The sequence below is a fragment of the Juglans regia genome, chromosome 5, assembly GCF_001411555.2.
Source record: "Juglans regia cultivar Chandler chromosome 5, Walnut 2.0, whole genome shotgun sequence".
Taxonomy (NCBI): domain Eukaryota; kingdom Viridiplantae; phylum Streptophyta; class Magnoliopsida; order Fagales; family Juglandaceae; genus Juglans; species Juglans regia.
In genome coordinates, this window is record NC_049905.1 from 5297111 (window position 1) to 5318804 (window position 21694).

The 21694-nt window shown below is 34.4% G+C and overlaps 2 protein-coding genes, 1 long non-coding RNA gene and 1 pseudogene across 8 annotated transcripts; 2 read left to right on the forward strand and 2 right to left on the reverse strand.

Moving 5' to 3' along the window:
- Window positions 1-364: 364 nt before the first annotated feature.
- LOC109021506 (mediator of RNA polymerase II transcription subunit 19a-like) lies at window positions 365-6075 on the reverse strand. Of its 5 annotated transcripts, none has more exons than XM_035690388.1 (8): window positions 5704-6075; window positions 4847-4900; window positions 4253-4328; window positions 3376-3665; window positions 2964-3191; window positions 2167-2226; window positions 1878-2023; window positions 365-747 (listed from the first exon to the last, which is right to left on the reverse strand). In XM_035690388.1, the coding sequence occupies exons 3-7, from the start codon at window positions 4281-4283 to the stop codon at window positions 1973-1975; spliced, it is 660 nt and encodes a 219-aa protein (XP_035546281.1). In that variant the 5' UTR covers window positions 4284-4328; window positions 4847-4900; window positions 5704-6075; the 3' UTR covers window positions 365-747; window positions 1878-1972. The 5 variants fall into 5 exon arrangements, with proteins under 5 accessions (XP_035546281.1, XP_018859688.1, XP_035546280.1 ...); XM_019004143.2 differs by having other exon boundaries at window positions 4847-4905; XM_035690387.1 differs by lacking the exon at window positions 4847-4900.
- A 1139-nt stretch (window positions 6076-7214) lies between these two features.
- Window positions 7215-11046, reverse strand: LOC118348404. The gene is made up of 3 exons (XR_004801510.1): window positions 10823-11046; window positions 10654-10734; window positions 7215-7756 (listed from the first exon to the last, which is right to left on the reverse strand). It is a non-coding gene; the product is annotated as an uncharacterized LOC118348404 (long non-coding RNA).
- A 6073-nt stretch (window positions 11047-17119) lies between these two features.
- LOC109021507 lies at window positions 17120-18488 on the forward strand. 2 transcript variants are annotated; one of them, XM_019004149.2, is made up of 2 exons: window positions 17120-17809; window positions 17935-18488. In XM_019004149.2, exons 1-2 carry the CDS (start codon window positions 17303-17305, stop codon window positions 17995-17997), a joined length of 570 nt encoding a protein of 189 aa, XP_018859694.1. In that variant the 5' UTR covers window positions 17120-17302; the 3' UTR covers window positions 17998-18488. The 2 variants fall into 2 exon arrangements, with proteins under 2 accessions (XP_018859694.1, XP_018859693.1); XM_019004148.2 differs by having other exon boundaries at window positions 17179-17809; window positions 17923-18488.
- On the forward strand, window positions 18049-21579 carry LOC109021505 (annotated as a pseudogene).
- Window positions 21580-21694: the final 115 nt, after the last annotated feature.

Below are 21694 nucleotides of genomic sequence, written 5' to 3' on the forward strand. Positions count from 1 at the left end.
CTTAGGCCTAGAACTTCAATCTGGATAAGTGTTTTAAAAACCTATTCTTGGGAGTTAGATTCAGGTTCTGGTGGTTCAACGACATCATCTCTTATTGCCTGTGACCAATTAATTATTTGACCATACATCATGGCCTGCATTCAGGCAGTTTCTTAATTTATTGACCGTGAAATCTTTTTCCATTTGCGCAATAAAAGCCCTCAATTTGGTTGGAGGAGACAAAAATAAAGCAAAAAGGAAATAACAAACAATCACCCTAGGACTCAAGATATCAACCAACAGCAACAATAACTCCCTCAAACCCAATAAATGCCTCTACTACCGTATGTACACAGAATACCCTAATAAATGAATCGGGGATTCATGTGAGAACATAGTCCTAGTCCTTACAATCACTTTGGAAAACTACACGTTATGTTAGTCATTGCTACAACAGAGGGAAAATAGAACTAATGTACACAATCCCCTTTCTCAATCTATTCTTTCCTGGAAAATCTAACTCAAGCTAATCATGAATTAAAAAAAAAAAAAAAAAACACTTAAGCAGCTGCAAGATTATAATAATGTGAACATGCTGATATACCCAATGCGCCATAGAAACTGAGAAACAAAGTATCAGAGTCTTGCACATCACTACCAATTATATTAGACCATTGTTATGATACAAGAGAGTTCCTTTTCAGCAATTTTTACCTTGCATCAGTCCACCAGGTGAATCTACCTCACAATTGTGACGCAGAAGCTCCTCTGCATAAAAATGAAATATCATAATTCATGTGCCGTGACAAGTCATAATGACTAGCAATCACTACTTTCACATTTAGTTACGCAAAAAAAAAAAAAAAAGAAGAAGAGAAAATTTTGCAACATATTTAACTAGGTACAAGACATAAATTAGTAGAACGACAATGGTCATGTTTCTATATGGCTAACTGGAGGTTATGGGTGGACTAGAGCTAGGTGCAACAGAGAAACAAGTAAGATCAATCCAAAATAATCTCCGAGTAATGGGAACTTGGGATTGTGTGGATGTGTATAGGTGTGATACCTCCTCATACTGACTTATGTGTGTAGGTGGTGTATGCGATTCCACATTGCTTGGGAGAGAAGTTCTTGCTCTTCACAATGGTTCCAATCGGGCACTAGTTATACCATTGACTGTTGAAGTATAAGACCAAATGTGGCTTGGGCCTCCCTTGGGGCACTACAATTCGTATTAGAGCCTAATCCAACTAGAAATGTCAGACTTTAGCCAAGTCACCAATGATGAAATGACCCAATGAGGACATAAAAAATTTAAAGGGTAGAGATTGTGATACCCAATACTGACTGATGTGTGTAGGTGGTGTAAGGGATCCCACATTGATTGGGAGAGAGAAAGTTCTTGCTCTTTATAATGGTTCCAATGGGGTTCCAATCGTACCATTGACAAGTTCTTTTAGATTATAGATCTCGATGTGATTTGGGCCTCCATTGGGGAGTTATAATAGGACTTGAGGATAGTGAGCCGCTTTATTGATTACATGCAGGGGTCGACCCACGCATTGGCTTTAATAAAAAAAAATCCCTAAACATTAATATCTAAGGTATTTTTTTTATAAGAATTTTTAAGGGCGGACTCATGCATTGGCTTAGATAAAAAAAAATCCCCAAACATCAATATCTTTCTATAAGGTAGAATTTATTCATAATTTTTTTTTTTTTTTGCCTGGGCCCCCAAAAGAAAAGTTTCCAGGCTCTACCGCTGACAACATATCTAATTATGATGAATGGAACAGAATAACAATGCAGCCTATACTGTTGGGATCAATCGTATACCATGTGGTATACAATTGTATGCTGCTATCCACAAATTGAGTAGAATGAATGTTATTTACCTCAAAAAATTTGACAACGTTAAGTGAAAGACACCTCCAAACTCTCTGACAACATCCATTTGCGAATAATAATCCAATTATTACATGCCACCTCTTCAGCCAGCCACCTTGATTGCACCCACTTCATCAATTTTTGAGCTCTTATGCTGCAACATGTTATTGGTGATACAAAAAGCATAAGCATGGATGAATTGGGAATACTTGCACAATTCATATAAAAACAAAGAGTTAGGATTGAACACAAAACAAAAATCATCAAAGTTGGTAATGCTTCTTGTGTATGTATTACCTTACTTTTTTTGGGTCGGTGAATGTCATTAATATCTTCATCTCCATCATGCTTCCTTTTCTGAAAATAAATGAAGTAAAAAGTCTCATGTATTAGAATGCATTAGAAAATTGAATTACATGAGTTAATTGCAGCTATCTATCCAAAACCTTTTTTTATAAGCAAGCTATCCATCAAAAACTATGGAATTAATTGCACCATTCCACTTAATTACAACATTTTGCATTCAACACCCAAATTCTACATTAATTTAAAATGTCTATGTCACTGCCTAAGTTAGTGCAATTTTTTTATTTTTTTTAATATTTGAAGTTGGTGCAAAACTACTAGATTAGTAGTAGCTGGAGTTCATTACCCTGTCAAAATTACCAGATAATTGCACAGATAAATTCGCAATTTCAATTCCAACCCAACCTATTAATCTGGTAATTTTAACATTCCTTGGGCATGGAATAGATATTATGAATTAATCTTGAATGAAGATGTTGATTGCAAAATAATTTAGAGACATTGAAATGACCTCATATTTTTTCTTTTGAGAAGTAATAAAACATTTTATTAATATTGAAATAGGCATAGCCCAAGTATTGAAATGACCTCATAGTTAAGAGTGAATTGTTGCTATATACCTTACCATGGAGAAAATACTATTTGAAAGTTAAAAAAGACTTATTGACTATATGTACAAAGTAAAATAGGCAGGATGTTAATCAAATATTTTCACCAAACCAAATCCCATTATTGTCAAAACTTTCCAAGTGCCTCAGAAGACAAAGTAGTAATAAGAGTGTTCCAACCTTTTCATGGTGTTTCTTTGAGTGATCAGCATTGGAGTCATGATGCCCACTTCTATCCTTCTTCTTCTCCCTGTCTTTATCTTTATTTCGGTCTTTATGCCGATGCTTGCGCTTCTTATGCTCTTTATCATTATCCTTACCTCTATCTTTGTACTTTTTATGCTTCCTCTCCTTGTCCTTGGACTCACTTTTAGATTTCCCTACAATAGTGGGGATCCCCTTCTCCGCCTAAAGTAAAACAAATAAGATCAGCACTTAACAGGGAGAGAGAGACAAAGAGAGGTAACCAGTCCAGAGAAGGAAGCGAAGGACCATGTTACCTTTGGGAACCAATTCATATGACAAATTCCCATCCAAATATAAGAAACAAAACTTAATCAACATAAACATTTCAAAGCAGTGGATTTCTTACAAGAGGCAAATCAACAGGAGCAGCTTCCCTTAACTGAAAGGCTTCTCTTAGAATATCCAGGTCAAATGGCCGTATTCGTGCATTAGTATCTCTGGAATAGGATGCGTTCTGAATAAGTTGATCCAATTGCATCCCTTCTCCTTTTCTGATATCTGTGTCTCCAACAACATCATGGAGATAATGTGTGTCTGAAATTGACGAAGGAAGTGATCTCTTGCAGAAAAAATCATGATGTGGCAACAATTTGTAGTGACTTATGAGATCCACAGCACCAGTCAGTTCCCTTGGTCCTAAAGTTCAAATAGGACAGCATGTCATTGACCCAAAAAACAACACAAAAACAAAAAGGACCAATGCCAAAGCCCAATAGCAGCAAATGCCAAGAAACTCAATGGAAACGGAAAAAGTAACTGAAAACAGAATCAGATCGTATGGCACCAATCAAATGTTACCTAAGGAAAATAAGGATGCACAAACATCAAGAAGTCTGTCCAAAGGCGTATATACACCATTAAAGCATAGGCAGAGGGTTTAAACCATCCAATATCAAAACTTTCCAGCACTTTCCATTCAAAACTTTTTCATCCATCTTTAAAAAAGAAAATAAATCCAGCTGTTGCGAGCCATCCCAACTACTTGCAGGAATAATCACTGCATGTCCACAGTGCAATGCCTATACTTTTCTTTATACTTTTCTTTATACTTTTCTTTTTATCGATAAACATAATTTTATTGAGCGTGAAATAGACAAAGGCACGAGCATATGGGTTTCTCTATACAAGACAACATTTGCAAATTAGCAGATCCAGATTCAGCCAAACAAGTCACAGGATGAACAATGCACACAAAGAGACACATAGCTAAAGAAACTTCTCACCTCTTCCAAACTTCTTGCCTTCAGGATCCATGTATCATTGTTTTGCAAAGCAGTGGACCATTATCAACTGCAATTTCTAGAAAAAAAAAAAATACAATCTCAATTAAAATAATTGATGAAAGGAATACGTGTCTGCAATAATGAAACAGAAATTGAGCTCTCTCATAAATCGATCTAAACTACTCTTGTATACACCCTGTATACTTGGTTGAGCTTCTTTCCACTATTAGTAATAATGAACTATAACAAAATAAAAATTTGATCTAAACTGCATAATAAGGGAACAGTTACCTTTCATGGTGAGTTAGATGTGAAATTTTCTGTGTACGTGTCCAAAAGTTACTAATGACTTCCAAGTACATTAGAGATTCACCTATCATATACGTAGGCAATTGTTGACATCACCGTTTGCAAATTACAACTTCTTTAATAAACATTTTCAACCATTGCTTAAAAATATCTATTGTTTCACATCATCCCATCATAAAATTGTCAAAAAATTGCTTAAAAATATCTATTATAAAAATAAAAAAATAAAAAAAAAAATCATTCAGAGCACTTTCCAGTAAAATAGAAAGCAAGGCTTGCACTTGCCTAGGTGCCTAGAAGAGATGGCGCAATTTCAATCAGATTCTCGATACTTGCCACCTGCACTAAATTCAGTGCCACAGTTCATGTGACGTGCTAGAATGAGCACTTCATTAAATTAATAGCTACATGGTTAAGAGTTATTTATTCAAGCTGGTGTAGAACAAGTTATCCCCAAATCCAAATTGTATGATGGCTAGGATTTTGTTACATTATAGGTCATTATTTTTAAAAATTTATTAGTAACCTTATTTGTTTTAAAACCCAAGGGTTTCGATACTAAAAACACGTTAGGTTAAAGAGAGCCTCCTTGTCAATTCAAGGGTTAAAGGGCATAAAATTGAGATTTGGTATCATCGTTTCTTTTCCCTTTCCGTTTCCACATCTTTCGCTAGGTAAAACACTCCACCATCCCCCTAACCAAGGTTTACAGTATCTCAAATCCGTAGCCCATAAACACCAATCTCATAACCAATGTATCGATTAGGAAATTTATCCTCAAAACCGTCCCCAAAACAGTTCAAAGAAACTCCAAAAAATAGCTTGACCATTTCTTTTAGGAAAAAAATCGTCTATCTAGGAGCTCTCTATTGATTACGTTAAAACAGCTCTTAAAAAGGTCTTATCTTCCTTAAATCTCCACTGATTTAACTCCAAATACATCCCAATTCAACATATATAACATAGGTCCAAAATCCCTTCCAATCAGAAACCCTAATTTCAAAATGAGGACCTTCGGCCCTATCAATTCCAACAAATAATCCAAAACTTTGGGCCCGTCTTCAAGCCATTAAAAAAAATGAAGTAAATTCATAGGCCGAAGCATTTAAACCAAGAAACCAAGGAAAACTAAAGAGCTTTACCCTAATTCCCAACGGATGCCAAGCCTTCGATTTTCCAGTAAGGAGGCCGGAACGAAGTTTTTGCTAGCTGTATGTGAGGTCCGGCCAAGCGAGTGAGAGAAAGAATCGAAAGATCGAGTTGCCCTCAAAATGGACGGTAGTGTGGATGAGTGGGGACGTTTCTACCTTTACTTGCCGGAGGAAGAGCAAAGAAAGGTGATACGGAATATTGACGCTCTGTGGCGGCGGTAGCGGCGAGGAGAGGGGGGATTTTCCGGTCAGGGAGTAGAAAGGATGAGAGTGAGATCGGGCGAAGAAGCGCAGCGGGGAGAGAGAGAGAGAAGAAGAAAGAGAAGAAACAAAGAAGATGCCCCAGTCTAGATCTCTCGCTAATTCTCAATGCCCCAATGACAATTTTACCAATCCATTAAATAAAAATTAATCAATTATCGAATAATTTCCGATTTCGGTATATATAAAGGTATGAAAAATGATATTTTCATAAAATTATTTTAAATCTCATTTTATAACTAACTAATTGTTGTAATGCCACTTTAGCAAAAGAAGTTTTTCTTTTATTTGAACTAGAAATTTCGTATAATTGTTCTCTATTTCAAATAGAGTTGTAAAAAAAATTATCTCTAGTTTTTTCCAATTATAAAAAATAATAATTAATCAAGATATTGTGTAAATAAAACTTCTCGAAAATTTTGTAATAAAAAAAAAGATTTAGAAAATGGTTTTAGGCATAGATATGATTATTTCTTTATATAAGTGTATATATATTGGAAAAAAAATAGTGGTCGAAAAAATACTATTAATCAATCGGGACAAAAAAGTAATAATACTTAGTCAAATAGAGGCATCAGCAGAACAAAAAAAATCAAACAACACAAGAACTAGGGGTAAAATCGTAATAAAAATCACTCACAAAAGGGCATAAGCAGAAAGTAAAATACAATAGTCAGGACAAAATTGTAATAATAATATAAGGATATTAAAGATATCTATTCACTGTTCATTTATGTTCATTGTTCACTGTTAACATAAGGATATACAAGAGCTAGTACAAAACAATAAAGTTATTGTTCATTTCTATTCACTTAAGGATAACCACTTTTATAGTATAAAAGGTATAAAAGAAAATAATTTATATAACTTTAAAATATACAAATACCACACAATTACTTTGAAACAAAAGATACGCATAAAATACATATAACAAAATCAACTTTTTCATATCAAGTTTATATTTTTTTAAATAATTTTATTTCACCTCTATATCCAAACGAGACTAAAACATATGTTTTTTCTTTTCCTTCATCCTAAACTTTTGAGGATAAATGGTTTATCGGAAAAGATATTTATTATTAAGACTTTTTGAAGATAAAAATAATTCTTATGCTCGTGTACGTTACATGTCACAAAGTTTCATCACATGTCCCATCACCAATAATAATCCATACATGTCACAAATTACCTATAGTTTCTCGTTTGGTTTAGTAAATTCAGAATTCAAAAAGAAAAAAATCTATTCGCCAAAGCTTTTAAAATCTTAACAACCATCGTCCACAGGCCAGGATTTACAAGTGCAATAATTTTCAGTGGATAGATCCCTAAATGTTTGCAAATAGTGCATAGTTTTCTGGGAATGTATCCGATGCTCATTTTGCCCATCTCCTGGCCAAGAATGCGGCATTCAATTCCAAGAGTTCCAATTTTTTTTTTTTTTTTTTTCCTGAGCAAATCTAGGGACTTGTCAAACTTCAAACTCTGCCTTCTAAAGTCAAATCCTGTAAGCTATAATCATGGTTGTTCATCGGTACATGAATACTACAGAAAGCAGGGTGCTATAATGGTAAAACAAAAAAGAAATTGACTTCTTTAGACTACTTTTTCCTTGTTCCAAGGCAGCAAGACATTAGCAAGTCAAGATTTGTAGATCATCCATGGTACGTCGCGATCTCAGTAAAAATATTTAAATCCAACAAATGTTTGAAGACAATAAATCTTATATAGTCCTCTTTTCCGTCTGAGATGTAGATGTGTGTTTGAAATAATGCTAGCCTTCAGCCTGCCAAAAGTGCGTAAATTGCAATCATTAGAACACTTCTATACATTAATGAACGATGAATTTAGACCAAAACAGTGATTCAACTGAATCATCTCTTCTAGTCTCCAAAAAAAAAAGGCCAATAATAATAATAACGCACGCAAAAGTAATTTACTGAAGCTCGGAAAAGAAAGGTAGCAGAAGCACAATCCATTTCCCTCCCTGAGTGCAACTGTTACTTAGGTGGCCCATATAATTATTAAGATGCCAATCGATGACCATATTCGTTGTATCAAATTCCACAAAACCTTCGTTGCTGTTATTGCCATTACCAACCCTTCCCAGACAATATGCTAGCAGGGGAATGAATATTCAAGATGCTGATTCTACCATGAACTACCTGTTTTTGGAAACAGCTATGCCAAAAACACCTGTCAATCGAAGTAGGACAGCGAAAAAGAAAGAACTGAAGACCGGCTAAGATATATTTGGCAGCAGAGGTCCGTATGGTTTTGGGGGTAAAGGCCTCGAATTTATTAGGGAGTATGGTATCTCTACAGATTTTTCTTTTTATCAGTAAAACAAGAATTTTATTGATGATATAAATAGGCATAGCCCAATTACACGGGCATATACAAGAGTGACACTTGAGCATGAGTGACAAGCCATACAAGAAAAGCATGGCTATTGAAGCCGTTAAAATATATTACAAATTTACAATCGACCAATGGAATAAAATACTAAAAAAAAAAAGATCTAATCTTGTCCATTGACTGTTCATAATTCGTCTGAGGTTATAAAAGAGATAAAACTGTGGAATAAAGTACTCTCATCTCACTTTCATTCATCTGTGTTGACGTGTTATCGTCCATCAACCTTTGAGTTTTACTTTCTGATCCAAGGGTGATTAATGTCACATTTTATATGGTGGGATGAGAGTATGGTATGTAACATTACTTTTTTTGTGATTGTTTAGGAGTTATTGAAACTTATGTGGGATTTTGGGTTTTGAGCGTGACTATATACACCTACAACCTTTGTGGTTCAGGTTTATTTAGGCTACAATTAGATGTTGATATGAGTTGAGTTAAGTTGAGTTGTGAATAACAGTATTTTGTGAGTCCCATTGAGATGGATTTAACTTTTTAGGTTAAAATGTATGAAGTAGTTTGAGATGAGTTTAATTTTTTTTATGGGAAATTGAAAAAGTAGTGAGTCTCTTCAATGATTGGTTTGAAATGACTTGAGTTTTGGTTCAACAACCAAACACAACCAGTGGACATGCCTTGGTTCTCCATTTTTCCGATCCCGTCGTGGTAAAATTGTAATAATTAACAACACTTCCTACCGGCATTTATCAATCTCATCTCCTCAAACGTAAAACCTCGTTTAATTACCGACTGAGAAGCATAGGGTTCCTTTGGTACCAAGCCCCAAAGGATAGGCCAAATAATGCCTTGATTACCAGATGGGAGCGCATTACCAAGGTGATGTCAATCTCAATGAAATCCCACCCATTTAATTCCGAATTGTGTATCCTGTCTGAGCTGTAAATCTAGGCCAGGCTTAAGTCCATCCCCTTGATCTCTATCGATGGCACTGCCCACTTGACTCGGAGGACTCATACAGACTTGCTGGCCAGGACATTACACACATGGCTACTATGATTGAGGCATATATATTTGCCCCTCTATGGCTCAAATCCTGACTTGAGAGTGTCTGTGGCTTTCCGCCGTCTAGGCTCTACCTATACAGTTCCTAGTGGGCAGGTGCTACAATGGTCATATTCAGGTAAGTTAGCCACCTTCGGTTGCTCCCTTTTACCATTTTCTGCCCATAAAAGAGCCATCATATTTGCCCCTCAACCAAATAAGAGAAAACTTCTAAGCGAACCGTGTATGGCTCACATGAATTTTACCACACAGCAATTGCACGCTGCCTTCCTCATTTTCCACTACAGAGTAAAGAAATCACCACCGCTAAACTTAAAACTCTCCTTCTTACATAGGAAGATATGATTGACAGCAAAACCAATACAACTCGTTCTAAAACTCAAGAGCTCCATGGCCACTAGAAATTCAATAAATCTGTTCTCTTTTCAATTCATAACATTTACATTCCATATCCATTCTGTAGTTCACCTGGAAAACTAAACCCAAAACGAAAGCAACAAAAGAAAATAAAAATCACATAAAAAGGCATCAATCAAGATAGACACCAACCACCCATGGCTATAGTCCTTAGCCCGAAACCTAGAAATTGAAAAACAACATTTGATTCTTGAGATTAAAGAAAACTTGAAAAATGGTGTCTATGTTATGAACCTGAGTATAACGGTGTCGTATGGTTGGAACAGATGCGGTGTCGTTTGAAGATGGAAGAATAAAACGATGTGTTTTGTTATTTTAGTTAAGTTATGCGTTTCACCTTATGTGATGTGTTTTGTGTCAGTAATTTTAGTTATTTTTCCTTTCTGTTAGAGTGTCGTGGCTGTAGTAATCTGGGGGTATAAGTCAGAGAAGGAAGGAGATGGAGGACCATCTGAAATCTAGAAGTGTTTTGTTTGTCTGGAGGAAGGAATTCCCTCGAAGAATTCCAGCGTGACTATCTAATACTATTTCCATATTTTCATCATCTTCTTCCCTGTGTTCATCTCTTTACATTTTGTCAAACACATCGCATGCATTACTGCATTTCCAACGCAGTAGCCTTCTATCCCCATTTCCATCACTTTTCCCTTGATATAAGCAGCCACCCAAACAGGTTTCTAACAGTCTAGATGTGCTTGCTTGTCCTGAAGCTTCTCGCGAAGTTACGTACACTACGAAAGGTACTTAGTTTGTTTACGAGTATCAGGAATTGTAATTTGGTTCGGGAAGAAACTAAAGACGGAGTTGAAAATCATCAGGAGAAGTTACCTGAGCGGGACTCGACTTCGGAAAAGAGACTGCCTCGAGCTTCAACACTCTGGCTTCCAAAGCAGCCAATTGCAGCTTCATCTGCAGGAGGAAAAACGAAGCCATTAAGAGTTGGAACAAACTTCAAAATTAATTTAATTGTTTCGGTTTCATAAGAGAGGTCACTTACATCATAAACGAGAGCGTATCGATCGCTCCTCGAGCCTCTCCAGATGAAGTGGGAAATCGCAGCTCCTCCCACCAAAATCCCTACACCGAACCATAGCAGTCGAGTCTTTATGTTCATCTCGTTTCTCTTTCTTTATTTTCAAACCTAGAGGTATCTGAGAATGCGGGTTGAAATTATACCGCAAAACCAGTCCTCATATTTTTTTCCTTTTGCAAAAGCTTTTTATCGAAAGTGAACTTTGGCTCAATTTAAAACATTGCTCGTTAAAATTGACCAGTGGTAGGGACAAAATTCTTTAGCATTTTTTATTACTTATTTTTTAAGTTCGTAGTATTTTTGTAAAATAATGACATACCTAAAATTTTATTTTACAAAAATATCTTGCATTTATAATATAGTTATAAAATAATTGTATAAAAAGATTGCATTTTCATTACTCTTTTAAGTTTTGATCTTTATCGTTACTCTTTTTAAGTTTTAATGAGTACTACAGTCATAAAGATATTCTATAAAAATAAATTCATAAATTAACATAATTTTATATGATACTGTGAAATCACCACTTATAAAAAAAGTTTAAGTTGATGGGAATATTTATTTTATTATTTATTTTATATCTTAACATTTTCTCTCACGTGTAGGTCAGACTCTCCATCAATGAATGACTCAACACGTGAAATATAATTAAATGTGGTAGAGTGTAGAATCAAAGTTCGAATTCAGGATCTCTACTCTGATACCATGTGAAATCACTACTTGTCTCAAAAGTTTAAGCTAATGGAAATAAATATATTTTATTATTTATTTTATATCTTAAATATTTATTTTACAATAAAATTAAATTTACAATTTAAAGTATCACATCAAACAAATGTCAATTTGTAAGTTTACTTTTTGTAAAATCTCTTTGTGATTAAAGTGTTTCTCTTAAATTTTGAATGATCCAATTAATTTTTTGTATGCCCCACAACCACCATTGTTAACACGGGTGTGCAATCGGACCGGATTTTTTTCCGATTCGGTCCAGAACTAGAAAATCCAAGTGATTCCAGGCGGTTATCTGCCTTGATTGGACCCAGGTGGGTAAGATGAATTCGGATCCAGTATAGACCCGGTTATAAATATGGTTATGTAATCGATTATCCGTAATCGGGTCTTATCTAAAAAAATACAAAAAATAATTTAACTTTTTCAAATTTCAAAACAAAACAAAAAATTTACAAAAAGTATATTCTAATAATATTTTAATTTTATAATATTTTTATTCAGTTTTTTTTTTTTATCTCTCATCTCTCAAAGCACTGCAAAACATATTAATTCAAATCATTTATTATTATTCACAAATTATTTCACTACTCTTAACAAATTATCTCATCTCATTTTACTATTTAAACCAGGTAATCTCATCTTAACTTCCAAAATCATGACTTAAGAGAAAGGTTTTGCTAAAATATTAACATTAATCATGCATGCATGCAATACTTTTCTGATTTTTCTTTTTCTTTAAAGTCGCCTTAGATTTAATCTATTTGTTACGCAAATATACTATTTTCAGAAGGCGTATTTTCACAAACTTCTCGAGCACTTATTTTGACACGTCGAAGTCATATATATATATATATATATATATATCAACATTAATTAACATGCATGCATAAGTGATTGTCCCATGCAAGACTATTGGAAATTTCTGATATATTTTTCACTAGTTTTGTAATAAATTAATGCTTGGAGTAGCATTCCCACCAAAGTTAATCTTAATTTCTGATTCTTGATGTACATTGTTATTATTTATCACCGACTAAGTAAGTATTAAGTAAATTGAAACGATCAGTTTGAATAAGTTTATATTGGAGGCAGATAATATTAAGTGTTGCATCTTGATCTTGTTGTGATGTATTATTTTTTATTTTGCTATATGTAAATTGATGTTTTGCATTGTGATGTAAACAACAATGTAATATGTACTATAAATGCATTGTGTGTGTTTATGTATTATTATTTATTTTGTATAAAACAAATAAAAAACGTAAAGGCCTATAAAAAAAAATCATTTTGAATTGTTAAAAAGTTAAAAAGATTTTTTTTTAAAAAAAAAAACTTTTAAAAAGTGTTTAAAATATATTTTTTTAAAAATCTAGGTATTAAACATGATATCTAATTTTTTTTTTAAAAAAAGTACTATTAAAATTTTTTAAAAGTTTTAAAAAGTCTTTAAAAAAAAGACAAAAAAAAAAAAATAATAAACCCGGATATCCAGGTTTACATCCAGTTATCGTCCGAATTTTTTTCCGGGCTTATCCGGATGGATAACTATCCGATTTTTAAAATTTAAATTTGATTATGGCCGGATATCCGGATCCGGATCTGGTTCTAGATCACTAATTGTTGGGGGTGGAGCAGCTATAGAAGCAGCCTTTGTTGGGGGCTAGGACCACCTCATTTTAATGTTTAACGGCACAATTAATCCTCCATTAGCTCTACGGCCACTCGGTGTGGCTATAGAACCACCTCTTCGGCGTTATGATAGATTCCATAACCACCTAGGTCAAGAGTGATGGGCTAGCTCTTTAACAATCGCTTTACTTCCATGGTGGCCCCCTAGCCACGACTAGTTTTAAGAGGAAGGAGATCTACTCTACCACCCCCACTTTCTGTGAGTTGGGTAAGTATTGTTTTATTTTTATTTATTTTTATATTATCTTTTATTGCGTTGTTAATAAAGTAGTTTTATGTTATCTGATCAATTGGCAAATATACCATTAACCCTTGTAAATTATACTGCGGAAGATGAATCAATATCACAACATATTTTAAACACTTTAACTTTTGTTTGTGTCTCTCTTATTTTGTATAGTTTATTTAACATTTAATGTTTGTCACTTTGTATACCAAAGACATGTAGTCTGATTGGCACTAACCTTCAACCTCTCCAAATGGAGGTTTTGAGTTCGAAACTCCCCTCTCCAAACGTATAAAAAAAAAAAAAAAAATGTTTGTCACTTTGTCGGGTGTATTTAATGTTGATATGTAGGAGTTCAGCCCTGCTCTCCAACTCATTACTATTTATAGAGTCTCCTCACGTTAGGCCTCATTTAGATATTGAGATAATATGAGATGATTTATGAATAATAGTGAAATAATTTGAATTAATATATTTTATAAATTTTAGATAAAAAGAGAGAAAAAGTTAAATAAAAATATTATTTGAAAATAACTTTTAATATTATTTTTATTTTGATATTTAAAAAGTTTGAATTGTTTTTTGTATTTTGTTTGGAAGTTTGTGAAAGTTGTAATGATTAAGTAATAATTAGATGAAAAATTTAAAAATTTAAAAATTAAAAATTAAAAAAATATTGTTTGTGTTTGTGATGTTTGTATATTGATATGAAATAAAATGAGATGCGACGGATCAATTGGGAGGATTATTTCTCAAATTATCAAATATACGAGATTCTTTTCTACTTTCATTTTTCTTCTTTCTTTTTTATTTTGATTTTTCAAATTACAAAAAGGCTTTAAGAAATGATGAATGCTGTTAGTTTAAAATGATTTATTTATTATTTCTTCACATCCCAAATTTTTATTAAACCTTATACTTTAACAAAGTATAAGGTTTAAATTAACAAAAATAGAAATAAATAAGTGAAATCCAATAAGACTCCAGCTCAAACTTTATAGGTTTTAAAGGAGTATATTGTACGTGACTTGGAGAATTCTGTATGTAATTATTGTAGTTAGCATAAATCGCGGGATGGAGAACTATGGATGGAGAGATTTTGACAGCAAAGTTTTATATTCTCAAGTTGTAGAGCTTTATTTTTGGGTTCTCACATTGATTCGTTATGTTTCGAGTTGAATATAAAATTTTATGAGAAGCATGTTGAAATGTTGAAACCAAATCTGAATAGCTTGTTTGATATGATATAGAATTTATTGAGACGACACACATGGTTAGGATAGCGATCATTAGCGTAATCGAGAGGTTGATCCATATAAACCTCTTCATTGAGAGTGCCATGTAAAAAAACGTTATTAATATTAAGTTGATGGAGAGACCATCCAGAAGTGAAGGTATAAGTCGAATGGTTGTATATATTTGATCATAAGACTGAAAGTTTCATTAAAGTTGAGACCAGATGATCATTATCAAGCTGTGAAACACATTCTACATCACCTAAAAAGTACTCTCTATTTTTATCTTAATATCTATTCTAATAGTGACTAGAAATCACTTGCTTATTCAGACGCCGATTAGATTAGTTGTCCCGACACTCGATGATCAATTTTTGATTTTCTATTTCTTATTGGTTTTAATCTTATTTCTTGGCACTCCAAGAAATAATCTACTATCTCTCAATCTAGTGCTGAATCTGAATCTCGAGCTCTCGCTCAGACTGCTACCGAACTCACCTAACTTTTTCATCTCTTGCGGAATCTTCATTTCTCCATTACTCTGGCTACTCTTTTGTGCGATAATCGCATTGCTATTTTTATGTCCTCTAATCGTGTCTCATACAATTGCTCAAAACATATTGCACTTGATTAGTATTATGTGCGTAAACAGGTTCTTGCTGGTGCTCTACGAATTCAATATGTTCCCTCTGCTCTTCATATTACTGATCTCTTCACTAAAAGTCTCTTTCGGTCTCAATTTCTACTTTCTCGATCCAAGCTAAACGTGTTATCATCTGCGTTTACCTCGCGGGGGTGTTAAGACAACCAAGGATCAATTGTCTCCAACTGTAAAGATATACTGCCAGCACTAGATCTGGACAACCTTGAAAATACTTAGTCAATGTTTCCTTGTACAGCCACCTGGTTTATGGTCTAGCATTATCATATGGATATGTAATTTGTAAAATCAGCTATTATATAAAAATACAAATCAAGATTAATATTTAAATAATATATACTGTATCCTAGATATTTGTTTGAAAATAGAATAACACCTGTAGATTACGTGTCCAACCAAATTAAGGATAGAGCTGAGCTGACGTGGATAAGAAAGACAAGTGGGCCATTCTGATCAGCTTTGTAGCTAAATTCACGGCTTGCTTGTGCCCCCAACCACTCATCTCTATCTTCATCCCCTCCCCTATTGTTCCACTCGTTTGCTCCCTCCTTCTCACACTTTGACAGGGGAGTGTATCGGCTAGTCTCTAAACATACTCCGACCACTCACTTCCCACCACGTGAAAGAAACCTTTTACGACCGTGATATAGATACCCAAGATTCTGTTGGCATTTTTAGAATTTGAAACAAAAAGACATTGAAGGAGAAAATGAGCCATGGATAAGATTATTAGATTGTCTAGGATACTATGGAACTTCTATTATTTAGATGTCTTGTCATTAAAATTATGTATATAAATTATTAAATTTTAGTTATATTATATAATTATATTGTGAATATCTCATGTTCGTACTACAACACTGCCTAATGATAATTACAAGATTATAGAAATTTACCAATATTCATTATATATATATATATATTTATTTTAAATTATTTATAAAGTAAATTCTTAGTCTATATTATAATGAAATATCAAGTTTGTGACTTTTACGTTAAATTATAAAATTATTTTTATTATAAAATATATCTGAAATATCGTAAGTTCATAACTTTCTTTTAATCCTATCACTTTTCTAATTATAATAACATTATCAAGTTTATGTTGAAAAATATTATTTTTAATTTTAATTTCATTATATTTAGTAATCAATGCATTTGTTGTTTGCTAAATTTTAAGTGTCTTTTATTTAAGTAATTAACACTTTAAATCTCTTAAGATGAGTTATACAATTAATATTATTGAAAATGAAAAATTTAAGAGAAAATAGTACTTATTGATAAACATAACTAAGGAGCAATATTATTTATAGGCTTCTATTATACACACCGTATATTTTAAATTGCAAAATTTAAAATTTAAAATTGCAATTTAAAATTTAAAATTTATTTTTAAATTAAATTATAAGATGCTGCTACTATATCATCTAAGTTTATCCACTTGTAGACCGGGTGCAAATTGCATTTTTTTTTCATTTTTTTTTAAATCTTTTTAAAAAATAAAAAATTATTAATATGTTAATAATCACTTTCTCTATTATTAAATAAAAACAAAAAAAAAATATGAATAAATTGAGAGAGAGAATGGTATATTTTGTTAAATTATATGAGGTGGATTTGTGTGTACTGAAGACTCCAGTAATTCACGGTGGATATACACCTGTCAGACTACCGTTGGTTAGCCATAGACAAAACCTCACAAAGGGTCCCACCTGCGTACAGCAGTCAGTCACCCACCAATAATTTCATCAGACTGGACTGAAGCTGGAACCGCCGCCTCCTGCCTACTTCTTCCTCCCCACCTCTCTCTCTCTCTCTCTCTCTGCTCAGAGCCCTTAAAGCTTAAACCCTAACGGAGCAACATTTGTAGCAGAGTAAAGAAAACCCACAACTTTCACATTATGCTACCGTTTCTTTGGCTCTCCTTTCTCTCGTTAATCTCCTATACTTCAATCCCGATCTCTAGTGCGGAAGACTCGCCGTTGTCGTCGTCGATATATGAAGTCTTGCGGGAACATGGGCTCCCCATGGGCCTGCTTCCCAAGGGAGTGAGAGAGTTCGAAATCGACGAGACCGGGCGGTTTCATGCCCACTTTGATCAGGCCTGCAACGCCAAGTTCGAGAGCCAGTTGCATTACGACCGGAACGTTTCGGGCACTCTAAGCTACGGTCAGATCGGTGCCTTGTCCGGTATTTCTGCGCAGGAGTTGTTTCTTTGGTTCCCGGTGAAGGGAATCCGGGTGGATATACCCAGCTCCGGATTGATTTACTTCGACGTCGGCGTGGTTTACAAGCAATTCTCCTTGTCGCTCTTCGAAACGCCGCCGGATTGTATGGCGAAGATGACGGTGGACCACGCTCAGCTTCCGGATGGTAGCGGTTTTATTGTAGCTGACGCAATGCCCAAGGTTTGCTTTCCATTTTTATTTCATTTTTCTACTGATGCTGAATTAATTAAGCTTTTGTTGGATTATCTACACTTGAGGTATTCTGTTGGATGTATTTATAAAATGATGAGCAGTTTCAAACGCAGAGTCAATCTGGGAAGCTACGATATCAGCTTGATCGGGACGGTTCTGGGAGGGATTTTGAGTAGATTGTGACGGAGAGGGTGTCTAAGTTATGCGGTAGTTCAATCAATCGGCTCATGGGTTCTTCCATTCCCCCTGTAAATCTCGTCGGAGAATATGGATGTGGGTTCTATGCTTCCATCCGATGTGCTTGCTTGCATTTTTTTATTCCATATAGTGCAGAGTCGACAAACTGGTCAGGCCAGCTCCTATCTGTGAGAGGATCGTTGATGAATTGAGAGGGAAATAAACAAGGCTGGATGGCATAATCAGTAATCACATTGGCGTTTTCTTCTGTAGAAGATAAAATGAGGCATGGCCATCTAGTGGAGAAAAATTCTGGTGATGAATCTGCAATTAGTTTATGTTCAAGTTAATTGTACCATGAGTATAACATGGGTGTTGTATCGAGTCTGTTATTTTATTTCTTTTCTGTAATATAATTTTTAATTATGTGAAACTAGTTCATGAGATAAAATAATGAAGAATGAAAAGCTTTGTTGCTTTATCTTTGCTTCTTCCACTTCTTATATACCGTCAATCTTATCAATTGCTTTGCTTCTAGTTGACATTTGTTGCTATTCTCATTTTCGCTTAAATCTAAGAATCGGACTATGATATTTTCTGAGTAATGCTTTTGATGTTAGAGGGATAGAAGGCACAAATGAGTCAGGGTATCCGTACTACTCTTTCTCTGTCTCTCTCTTTATAGGTGTCCACCGGTTTTGTTGAGGGACTTATTTTTGAATTGTTATGCTCATATCTGAACCTTGAAGGACTCTGTTTCGTTGTCAGAGAGTTTGAGCAGGAGGTTTGAATAGTGATGATTATTAGAGTAGATTTCTGCAATCGGTTCTCTATTTTGAGGTCCCTTATCATAATTTCAACTTTTCTTCCATGCTTTGTTTTTCCGCTGGTGGTGTAGCTAGGCAAGAGTACTAAACATGTTACCCGTCTATGGTATTATAATCATGATGATTTTCTAGATTTATGATGGAACAACTGTGGTCTTTCATGAATTTTGAAGTTTCTGAATTCATGTGTATAGATTTTGAACTCTATTCTTTTCTAATCATGGGATGAAATTTCGTATATGCTACATTGTATAATGGTTCATGGAGCCTAGTCACATTCCTCTTTTTCCTTTTGTGTTTAAACATGGTATATTAATGTTCTTCATCATATTTACACCAATTCTTTGTTCATCAAGTGTGTTGTTTCCCTCCCCATCGGCTTTGGATGCAAAAAGGTAGAGATGATTACTTGTATACTGTTGACCTGAAAGTTCTTGTTTCCTCTCTCTAGTGCGGAGAATGATTAAGATTAGAAGTTGAGGTGAGGTTTCATGGTATAATCGACCCACTTATGGTATTTGTACCTAGTCTATATCCTCCAACCCATGTTTCAGGTGACCTAAACACCAACTATCAAGGACTGAGCCTTTAGAACAAGCAGCATGCGGGTGGAAATGTGGAATTGAATCCTAATGTACACAACCATACACTTGTTAGTGCCTTTAGAACAAGCTGCATGTGGGTGGAATTGAATCCTGATGCAGACAACCATACACTTCAATGAACTTTTGCATGAACTTGCAGGGCTGAAACAATGGTTCACCCATGTAGGCTTACACCCCATCTTTGCCCAAATGCCAGTCAGAGAGAGATAGATTGTCTGGCTCTGCAGACATTTTATTCAACTATAATAAAGCAAGTCCAAATACCTCAGAAGTTTATCTTATTTTAGGGTTTGCTTTTGCATAATTGGAACTTGCATTTGTTCTTCATCTGACCTATTTAGCATTTGGTGGTTCTGTGGCATTTATAGAGAATTACAGATTGAGGGTAACGGGATTATTTGTTCATGTGGTGTTCCCTGTCAACAGTGAAGGTAAGCGTGAGTTTAGGTCCATCTAAAATGAGAGCTGGCATGGATTGTTTGATCCACCCACAAACATGCCGCATGTAGAGCCTTATAGGTATTACCAGGATGTTGTTTTAAGCAGTATCCACGTAATTGATCTGGTTGCCGGCGCGCCTGACTCCTAAGAGAGAGATCCCTTTTTTATATTTATTGTTTTTAATTATATGAAAGTTTGCCGCAGCAATTAGCATAAAAAGTGATTTTGTTTTGAATTTTTTGACGAATATAATATGCTATTGAGCAAGGCTACTAGATACGATCTTTAGGGTGTGCAAGTCCGTCCCATGTAGTTCTTATGAAAAAAATGGACATAGCTGCACATATAATGTTTTTTTTATTTATTATTATTATGGAACTATTGTTTTTAAATTAGATCTAACGTATCATATAAAAAATTATGTCAATTTATGAGTTTATTTTTATAGAATCTCTTTATCATCACCATAGCACTTCTCTTTAGATTAAATGGCTTAGTAACCTTATAATCTAAACTCCAAAATCAAGCATAATTAAATAACTAATTAGTGCATATTACTCTAAAAATATTTAGACACGATAGTATTATCTTCTTATTATGAAGATAATTCTTAATTATTTTATAGCAATTAGTAGAATAATACGTGAACATGAATTAGTATGAGTATGAGATCAAGCTTAATCATATTGTAGGTGGTGCATTGATCAGTATGTATTCAAGGTGTGGTGATATTGATGAGGCGCAACGAGTTTTTGATGGGATGAAAGAGAGAGATGTCATTACTTATAATTCAATGATTTCAGGGCTTGCTATGCATGGGAAGAGTATCGATGCTATCAAAATGTTTCAACAAATGAAGAAGCAAGGTATTAGACCAAACAACATTAAATTCATTGGTGTGCTGAATACATGTAGTCATAGAGGTCTACTAGAGTTGGAATATGACGTTTATCACTCCATGACTAGAGATTTATTAGATCCAACCACAAATAGAGCACTATGAATGCATGGTTGATCTCCTAGGGCGCGTTGGCCAGCTTGAAGATGCTTGTAACTTCATCAGAGAAATGAAAATAACTCCGGATCATATAAAATTTTGGGTGCGTTGAGTGCTTGTAAAATTCATGGGAACATTGAAATAGGAGAAGTAGTTGCAAAAATCTTAGTGGATTGTGGGTATGCAGATTCTAGAACGTACATTCTCTTATCAAGTGTCTATGCATTTTCTAGGAGATGGAATGAGCTTGCTGAAGTGAGAGCAAAGATGGAGGAGGGTGGAATGCTAAAGGAACCAGACTGTAGTTCAATTGAAGTGAACAATGAGATCCATGAGTTTCTTCTAGGAGACATCATACATGTTGAGAGGGAAGAAATTTCCAAGAAGTTAAGAGGAGCTTAATCATGCATTCAAATTGGAAGGATACCTACCAACAACACAAATGGTTATGCAGGATGTCGAGGATGGGCAAAATGAATGGGCTTTGACAATACACAGTGAGAGGTTTACAATATGCTATGGGCTAATCTCAACCACGCCATATCCAACTTTGAGGATTGGGAAAAATCTAAGGGTATGCAATGACTGCCACTCCATGCATCAATGTTGTGTCTAAGATTACTCGGAGAAAGATTGTGGTTATCGATCACTATAGGCTATAGGTTCCATTATCTCGAAAGTGAAGCTTGCTCTTGTGGGGATTATTGGTAACTCATATTTTATGAGAATGTTACACTCCAATTATTCTATACGAGTTATTCTATAAGGAAGCCTTACACTACATATATCCATTTAATCAATATGTGATTTATCATTTTTATATTTT

What these genes read in the sequence shown, in the direction of transcription:
- LOC109021506 (XM_035690387.1), bottom strand. Translation starts at nt 4,283, where the DNA reads ATGGATCCTGAAGGCAAGAAGTTTGGAAGAG. An exon ending in AGGCAAGAAGTTTGGAAGAG is followed by an intron (nt 3,666 to 4,252) that starts GTGAGAAGTTTC and finishes TTTGAACTTTAG; the next exon opens with GACCAAGGGAACTGACTGGT. An exon ending in CAAAGAAACACCATGAAAAG is followed by an intron (nt 2,227 to 2,963) that starts GTTGGAACACTC and finishes ATTTATTTTCAG; the next exon opens with AAAAGGAAGCATGATGGAGA.
- LOC109021507 (XM_019004148.2), top strand. Translation starts at nt 17,303, where the DNA reads ATGCTACCGTTTCTTTGGCTCTCCTTTCTCTCGTTAATCTCCTATACT. An exon ending in TAGCTGACGCAATGCCCAAG is followed by an intron (nt 17,810 to 17,922) that starts GTTTGCTTTCCA and finishes AATGATGAGCAG; the next exon opens with TTTCAAACGCAGAGTCAATC.